This window comes from Meriones unguiculatus, chromosome 8 (assembly GCF_030254825.1).
Source record: "Meriones unguiculatus strain TT.TT164.6M chromosome 8, Bangor_MerUng_6.1, whole genome shotgun sequence".
In the NCBI taxonomy this organism is placed as follows: Eukaryota; Metazoa; Chordata; class Mammalia; order Rodentia; family Muridae; genus Meriones; species Meriones unguiculatus.
Genome location: NC_083356.1, coordinates 17,887,566 through 17,896,729, shown reverse-complemented (window position 1 = coordinate 17,896,729; position 9,164 = coordinate 17,887,566). Strand labels below are relative to the sequence as shown.

Below are 9,164 nucleotides of genomic sequence, written 5' to 3'. Positions count from 1 at the left end.
ATTTGAAACAGGATCTCCCACTGGGATGGGGGCTTGCTGATTAATCTAGACAGGCTAACCAGAGAGCCTCAGGGATTTGAGTATCTTTGCCTCCTCCGTGCTGGGATTACAAGGCACCTCCACACACAGCTTCTGATCAGGATGCTGGGGACTGGCCTCAGATCCTCCTGCTTGTGTAGCAAGCCGTCTTCCCAGCCTCTAAGGATGCTTTTAGTTGCTCTCAGTAGCATTCATGGGATGAAAATCCATTTTTAACTATTGCAAGAGTCTCAGATCATCTTTAAAATTGCATTGACTACAAAACCACCTCATCTTGCAGCAAGTGGTGTGTGAAAAATACGGTGAGTATGTGGCTCTAAGCCTGAGACCATGAAATGTGTCCCTCACCAGGGAAAGGTGTTGAAAAAATGTCACTAAGAAGCAAGTATTAAACAGTTGTATTTATCATTGGAGTCTGGTCTCTGCAACTCAAATGCCAGGATCCCACTGTCCTGCATAGCCCATGTCGGTTTCCCAGACAAATAGCCTTTGTCTGCCGCTTCTCTTCTTGAAACACAGGAGCCCCTGCCAGGAGCTGGGAGTCTGAAGTCCTTCTTTGTGATGTATGAAAAAGCAAAAATAGGGCTGGAGGGATGGCTCAGTGGTTAAGAGCACTGTCTGCTCTTTAAGAGGCCCTGTGTCCCATTCCTGGCAATCACATGGTAGCTCACGACCATTTGTATGGGGATGTGATGCCCTCTTCTGGCAAGCAGGTGTACATGCAGATAGAGCACTCATATACAAAAAATAAACAAGTCTTTAAAAAGAGTACATACTACTTGTCTTACTTTTCTATCGTGACAAAACACTATGACCAAGGCAACTTATTTATTCATTATTTTTAGTTCACATGCATTGGTGTTGTAGCCTGCATGTATGTCTGTATGAGGGTGTCAGAGACCCTAGAACTGGAGTTACTGACAGCTGTGAGCTACTGTGTCGTGCTGGGAATTGAACCCTGGTCCTCTGGAAGAGCAGCCAGTACTCTTAACCACTGAGCCATCTCTCCAGCCCCTCAGCCCCTGACCAAGGCAACTTGTAAAAGAAAACATAATTTAAGACTTGTAGTTCAGAAGCTGAGTCCAGGATTATCATGGTCATGGGAGCATTTAGGCAGGAATGGTGCTGGAGCGGTAGCTGAGTTTAAGAGCTAACTTCTTATCTTCGAGAGAGGCAGAGAACTAGAGAGAGAGAGAGAAGTAGGAATGGCACGGGATTTTGAGACCTTAAAGTTAGATCCTGGTGACACACTAAGAAGGCCACACCTTCTCATCCTTCCCAAACAGTTCCACCAAATGGGGATTAAGCATTCAAACATATGAGTCTGTGGGGGGCCATTTTTATTTAAAATACCACAGTGCTCTTGCAGAAGCCTGAGTTTGGTTCCCAATACTCAACACCACCTGTAACTCCAGCTCCAGGGAATCCATAGTTTCTTCTGGGTTCTGAGGCACCTGCATTCATATGTACAGACCCACACAAACACTCATATACATAATTAAAAGTTAAAGAAATCGTGTTTGGTTGTTTGTTTGTTGTTTTTTTGAGTTTCTTCTGTGTAGCCTTGGCTGTCCTGGACTTGCTTTGTAGACCAGGTGGGCCTCTAACTCACAGGTATCCACCTGCCTCTGCCTCCCACAGTGCTAGGGTTATAGGCGTGAGCCACCATGCCGGGCTTAAATAAATCTTTTTTTAAAAGGTGGGATTTGCCCTGTCTCTAGACTATTCAAAGTAGTAACTCTAACGGATTTTGAGACTTCAGGTATGCTTTCTGGTCATTGGTAAAACAGTCACGTCACTCTTCTAGTCAGTGACACCTCCCTGTGCCCAGGACAGCATCTGATGTCTGAGTCTCCAACTGTGGCTGTCCTGCACCCTACCAGGACCGAGAGAGCCGTCTTCCATTTTCTTTCTGGTTCCCAGTCCCTTTTCTCATCCTTGCTCCATCCTGGTCAGGGATCCTTAGCCTGGAGTGTGCTGGGCCTCCCGGAACAGTGTGCGTGTCCTGTGTGTGCTTCTCTAGCGGACTCTAAGAAGCCATGGAAACCAGGGGTGCATGCATGACAGTCTGTTTCCTGCTCTCAAGCCCCAAAGTCTCTGGCCTGCTCAGCTGTGTCCTCGACTCACTGGGGTGTCAGTAATTGCATTTACCATCTGTCCCTGTTCTCCCCAGCTTGTTAGCAACATCCAAATTCTCTCTTGAGATGGAGATGCCTTTCAAGACCCCTTTGGACTTTCCTGTCCTTAACCCTGGTATACACTCTGTGGGGTTTGCCAACCTCCTTTGAAAGTTCTCTTCTCTCCGGCCCCCTATCTTCTGCCACGCCCTTTTCATTACATTAGTTGCTTTCCCTGTTACAGATGCAATTTAAGGAAGGATTTATTTGGACTTACAGTTTGAGGGTACACAGTTCATCAAGGAGGGGAAGGTATGGTAGCAGGCGTGTGAGGTGGCCGTTCAGATTGCATCCACAGTCAGGGAGCAGAAGAGATGAATGCTGCTTCTCAGTTCCCTTTCTCCTTACATACATGATATATATGTGTGTGTGTGTGTGTGTGTGTGTGTGTGTGCACTCAGACATATGCCTCTGTATATATGTGTGTATATGTGAGTGTGTGTCTATATTGAGTGGAGTAGCTTACACATTGTGGTTTAGCTAGTCCAACAGTGGCTGTCTACCAATGGAAAGTACAAGAATCTAGTAGTTGTTCAGTCCATGAGGCTGGATGTCTCAGGCAGTCTTCAGTATCAGCCTGAATCTGGAAGATGTGGGCTTCTAATGCCAGTGAAAGACTTGCCAGCAAGAGCAAGGGAAGGCAGGAAAAAAGAAGAGGAAGAGGAGGAAGAGGAAGAAGAAGAAGAAGAAGAAGAAGAAGAAGAAGAAGAAGAAGAAGAAGGCTTCCTTCTTTCTTGTCCTTTGTATAGGCAGCCAGCAGAAGGTGCGATGTACCTTCCCACTTCAAAAGATCTGGGTTTAGGGTGGTTCTTCCCACCTCAGGTGATTTAATTAAGAAAAATCCCTCGCAGGTGTGCCCAGCAACTGATGTCTTAGTTAATGCTAGATGCAGTCAAGCTGACGACTAAGAATAGCTATCACATCTTTTTATTCAGTTTGGAGCCCAGTTCCTGGGATGGGGTGCCCACAGTTGAGATGGGGTGTCCCTCCACAACCCAAAGTAGTTAACCCTGTAGGTGCTTCCAGGGCTTTGTTTCCAAGGTGACTTGGGGTGCTGTCCAATTGACAGATTAACCATCACGTTGGAGGTTGGGAGTGTGCATTTCTGAGATTTCCGGGATCCTGGGGTCTCAGAGGCTCCCCATGATTAAGTGGGAATAGGGAAAGGGGGTGGGGAATAGCCTCAGCCATGTGGAGTTGGCCAGGGAAAGCCAAATGGCTTGTGCAGCCAGGAGAGTGGTGGCTCTAAAGATAGGAGCTGCTGGGAACTGGGCCAGGATTAGAGATAACTGTCCTCTGCCTGAGTTTTCTTTCTATCCGGTCTTTGGAAACGCAGTTTACAAGTCAGGGATGGAAAGGGGTCAGTGGAGACCCCATTCCGGAGAAGAAGGATTGGAGGGCCAGGGTTTAGGAAGAAACAGGGGAGAGTTGTTAGGAGGGATGGTTTCCAAAGACCGGATAGAAAGAAAACTCAGGGTACCCTATGCTCCATGACAAATTCCAAGGAGAGATGGGGCACAACCCGGCTGAAGGGCCAGTTCTGCCACACCCCTTCTGCCAAAACTAAAGTGTGAATATTTCCTGCACTGTACAGGAGTTGCTCAGTACAGGCAGTGAGTTTCTGAGCCTGCGCAATGGCGGGGGGGCGGGGACGACCCACTCCACCCATCCCCCACGATTAGGTGTGGCAGCTTCACCCTTCCTTGCTCAGGTCCTGATAGCTCCTATCTCTGCTGAGACATGCGCTCACTTTTCTCCTGGAGCCACAGGCCATTTGGCTTTCCCTCTGCCCAAGCCTCGGTTCTCAGGCTGCTTCTACACCCCGCCCCCCAGCGTCTCTAGAAACCCTTTCACTTCCCTTCTAGTTAACCTCCTTGCCTGGCCTCAACCTTGTTCACCACCTACTATTCCCAAGTCAGCAACAGTCGATTTTGTGCAATTCAAATCTGGCCAAGTCTTTTAGCCTAGCATCCTTCCTGGGCCTGCGCTCTCCCTCCAAGAGCCCATGCTGTCCTTCCCTGATTCTTCCTGCCAGGAGCTGGCCCGGGGTGGCTCCCGTGGAAGCCTTTGGCTAAGTCTGCCTTGGGGGAAGGATCCCGGTGTGTGAGGCCACTGTCCCACAAAGGCACCTACTACACCCCGAGCATCGACCCAAGTTGTGCCTTAGCCCTGCGCCGGGATCTTGGCAAGAGACTCAACAGCTGACCTTACACGTTTGTGGGACTAATTGATTCTGGGCTTCCAGCACGCTGAGGCAGCACAAAAGGGGGCCGGTCGTGCCTGGCACGACGCGCAGGGTCCCGCTGCGTTGCTGGCGGGAGCTCAGCTGCAGCACCAGGACCTCGGGGTCAGTAGTCAGGGGCGGGGAAGCCGCGGCCGCGCCCTCCCGGCCACTCCCCGGCCGGCGGTGAGTGGCGTGCACTCGCACATGTCCTCCGCGCCACCACGATCGCCCACCCCGCGGGCCCCCAAGATGAAGAAGGACGAGTCTTTCCTGGGCAAGTTGGGCGGTACACTGGCGAGGAAGAAGAAGACAAGGGAGGGTGAGTGCGCGTCCCATTGGCGCCAGCCCGGTGCCAGCGTCGTCCCCTGGGTGTCCGCTCCTTGCTCGCCTCTGCGGCGCCAATGAACACCCCTCCCCCACCCCCCGCCGCGCCCAAGCTGCACTCCCCGCGACCTTTGGGACAGGCGGGTTCTTGTCCCTGTGACCTTTGCGGTGCTGGCTAGGTGCCTAGGACATGCGTTCTGCTCTGGCAGAGCAGTCTAAGGTTCCCGTGCCCACGCTTGTCGTGTGACACTCTCGTCACAGTGATTGGACACATGCTGGCCGAGAGGACGGGCTGCTGACTGATGCCTGCAAGTGTGGCTGGGTCCCTAAGCTGGAAGTCTGTGAAAGGGCGCAAGACACACAAGCCAGGAGCCTGGAAGCCTGGAACCAGAGCTACTGAGTCGACCTGTTCCTACCTCCCCTCCCCCCTTCCCGGCAAGATCTTGCCCCTTGCTCAGGAAAGTAATTTTAAAAGGACCTCCTTTTACTTTTTAAACTTAAAAAAAAAAAAGCATTGCAAGGGATGTAACTTCTGTGCTTTAAGCATACAGGAGTTTCCAGCATTCCCATTGCAGGAGACATTCCTGAATTTTCTATTGTCTTGGCCTGGAGGCTTTTGCCCCTGGGCTGAGATTCCTGGCGCTCACTAGGGGATGGGAGGGCCTTGCTGAGAAAAGGCAGGTAGAGAGAAGCCCCGGGGACAGACTTCCTTTGGGGGGGGGAGTCATCTGCTCGGACCACCTAGTCAGGGTCTGCAGATCAGGTCCTTCAGCCCCTGGGGGCAGACGGACTCCTCGAAAGCCTGTCTGGGCCTCCAGGACAAGCTGGTCTCAGGAAGTGACTGATCATCACCTCCTGGCCCCGATGGGCAGGGGTGATACACTTACTCTTAAAGAAACCTCCAGACCCTAAATTACAGGCAGGCTCATGGTGGCCTTTCAAGACATCTTGAAAGGCAGGGCATGTAGGGAAATGCAGAGCTTGTCTGGAAGTGTGCTACCACCTACACTTTGATAGAGCCCCTGGAGTTCTGTGGCCCCCACACCCTGCCCAGACTTGCCTCCCGTTTCCCCAGGCCTTCAACCCTAGGAATGCCCTTTACCAAACTAGATTGTCCGGTTCCCTGAGGGCAGGCAGGCCTGGTCTCTTTTCCTAGAGTTTATTTCCAACCAAATGGGTTTCTCTCCTCACAAGTCTTCCCTCCAGGCTGGCTTGCATTCACCTCCTAGGGAGACGTAAGCGGTTGTATCCCCTGGTCACCCACTGCCTGTCTGGTTGCCTTCTCAGTCCTTGTGATCCGGCCCAGAAATCCGTTTTCTTCCTCTCACATGCTGTGACAACGAAGGACCTGAGTCCTTTTTCACTGTCTGGTTTTGTTTTTGAGTTGGGGTTTTGGTGTGTCACCGAGTCTGGACTCAGCCCTGGGTTCAAGTGATCCTCCTGCCTCAGCCTCCCCAGTATCAGGACCTGGAGGTGTGGGCCGCCGGTTTACTGCTCACTGTTTGTGTGGATCGGATGGAGAGGAGAGGCTCAGTCCTTTCAGGGCCCTGGGAATGGGTGGTATAATGTGGAAGCCTATGGGAAATCCCATGATCCTAAGCTCTAACTGTCAGGGGGTCCGGGAGTGGGGGTGGGGATGTTGGGATGAAACCTAAGAAAGAAAATCTTCATAGAAAAGCGCACATAAGGATATGAGTGGCTACAGCTGCTGTGTGTTCCATGTGTGTGCACACACAAGCACAGGCCAGAGGTCAATGCTGGATGTCTTCCTCAATGTTCCTCTATCAACCTAACTACCTACCTGCCTAACTACCTATCTGTCTATGTATCTATCTATCAAACATCTGTCTGTCAATGTATATATGTATGTATCTATCTACCCGATGTTTCTATGTAGCTACCCTGGCTGGCCTGGGTATATTTATTGTATAGTCCAGGCAGGCTTGAAACCTAAGAGACCTGCTTGGTTTTGCTTTCTGTGTGCTGGTATTAAAGGTGTGTGTTTGTTTGTTTGTTTGTTTTCTTAAAAATCGCCAGTGCTGGGGATGGAACTCTGGTCCTCATGTGAGCACCTTGCCCACTGGGCCGCCTTCCCGGCCCCTGTTACAGCTTTTCTGAGGTGGTGCTTACACTCTTGGAGCACAAGGGATGCACCAGTGAAATAATGAGCTGGCCTCAGTTTCCCATTTTAAGTGCTTCTCCTCCTTGCTTTTATGAGATGGAGGGCCCAGTCTGGCCCAGTTTAAATGTACCCTGAACCCTGGCAGTGCCTCCCCCTCTTCCCCCCACCTGCTGCTTCTGCTGGTGTTGCCCTCCTGTGAGTTAGCTGGGCCCTCTGCCTTGGCTCTCCAGGTTGGAGTACCTGTCTCCCCTATAACCAGAAAGCCACAAACCTAATTGGTCTCTGTGGCAGGGACGGAGGGAAGGATGGGCCTTGGAAGGGTTGAGTGGCCTCCATGTTGTCCTCTGGGGAGTGGAGAAGGAATGGAGGGGGCAATGTGAATCCTGTGTAATGAGGTCTTGAATAATTGAGCCTTGAGAGCTGCCAGTATTTCTGCAGACCTGTTGCCTTGGCAACTGGCCCTCCTGACTGCTCTTGGCCTTGACTTTGGGCCTCGGGAGCTTATGCATGGATGCCTGCTAGGGAATGCCCAGGGGGAGGGCATGGGGCTTCCCAGCCTGCCGGCCAAACACTTAACTATGTTTCCTCCTTTGTTAGAAAGTCCAGGGTGGACACTGGACATTTCCTGAGCTGAGGACACCGGAAGTGGGGGAGGGAATGGCTGGTGAGGTTCAAGGTTCAGGGACTTATGGGTGTTTGGCTCCACCCTGCCTGTCAGAGTGGCAAAGAGGTGAGGGACCGGCTGGGACAAATGTTTGGTCATGTTCCAGGAGGTGGGGGTGGGATGTGGGGTGAGCCAGGGTGCCCAGCACAGGAAGTGTCTAAGAATGAACAGGGGCGTGATTCAGCCCAGTGGAGACGCTATGGTGTCACAGGGTGGCCCGGTCAGAAAAGGGAAGTGTGGCTAACTGCACAGTGGAAAACGGAAGGGAACGCCTACAGCATTCTGTGTGGAGGGGCTGAGTCTGTGCCCTGAGAGCTCCGGAGTCAGCTTAGCCTCTGGAGGTCAGGTGGTGGGGGGGGGTAGGTGCTGAGGAAAGATGCCCCTTTGTGGAGCATCTATCATCTGTCTGTCTGTCTGCCTGTCTATCTACCTATCTACCTGCCCACCTATCTATGTATCTATGTACCTACCTATGTATGTATGTACATATCTATCTATCTATCTATCTATCTATCTATCTATCTATCTACATGCACTTTTGTTGCCTAGCAAAACGGAGTGAAGACCTCTTGATTCTTCTAGGCAGTATAGAACTTCATCTCAGTCCTAAACCAACTTGAGAAGTTTTTTGTCTCAAAGCCCATAGTTGACAGTGGGACTGCTCTCGTCCTGAATGTTAGGACAATGTATAATGATGAAACTCTGCTGCACTGCCTGTCTGGCATTTGCTTTCTGAGGCTCCAAAACTCTTTCAATTTCTTTCTTTCTTTCTTTCTTTCTTTCTTTCTTTCTTTCTTTCTTTCTTTCTTTCTTTCCTTCCTTCCTTCCTTCCTTCCTTCCTTCCTTCCTTCCTTCCTTCTTTTCCTCTCTCCCTCCCTCTCTCTCTTTCTTTCTCTTTTGAGATAGGGTTTGTCTGTGTAGCCTTGGCTGTCCTGGAACTCACTCTGCAGACCAGGCCGGCCTCGAACTCACAGAGATCTGTCTGCCTCTGCCTCCCCAATGCTGAGATTAAAGGCATGTGCCACCACTACCTGGCAACTCTTGGATTTTTTTATTTTTATTTTTATTTATTTTTTAAACGATCTCTATAGTTTTGCCTTTTCTAGTATCATGAATTGGAATCCTTGTGCATGAGGCTTTTCATACTGGCTCCCTTCACTCACTGTCCAGCTGAGTTTCCTCTGTGTGTCTATTGTGGTGCTGAGAGCTCAACCCTTGACCTTGTGATGCTAGGTGAGCACTCTACCCACTGGGCTGCATCCCTAGCCCCAAACTTCTGAAATTTACTCAGTGCTGTGAAAGAAGAAAGAAAGAAAATGCAACCAAATTGTCTCACATCCCAGTGGGTCCTAGTAGGAAAAGGGGAGGGAAGCCACTGTCCCCTTTGGCCCAGACCATAGACCCTTGGGGAAGTGTTGCCTCTGGACCTGAGGGCATCAGGAAACAGGTAGCAGACAACTGGCTGTGTACTGGGGACCTTAGGAGCCAACCTGGCTCAGGCCCCATACTCAGGACAGCAAGGCCTGGTCAGGGGAGGGGTGAGTGAACATGGAAGCTGAGCCCCTTGGGGATACACAGCCAGATTTGAGGGGCTGGGGTGCCAGCTGGAGTTCA

At 51.0% G+C, this 9,164-nt stretch overlaps 1 protein-coding gene across 1 annotated transcript in view; it reads left to right on the top strand.

Annotated features, from left to right (window-relative positions):
* The first annotated feature begins 4,507 nt into the window (after positions 1–4,507).
* Positions 4,508–9,164, top strand: part of Parvb (parvin beta) — an 85,092-nt gene continuing 80,435 nt past the window's right edge. The window contains exon 1 of the mRNA XM_021630852.2: positions 4,508–4,759. Within this exon, the coding sequence (XP_021486527.1) occupies positions 4,645–4,759 (115 nt within the window). The 5' untranslated portion in view covers positions 4,508–4,644. The remainder of the gene's footprint in view (positions 4,760–9,164) is intronic.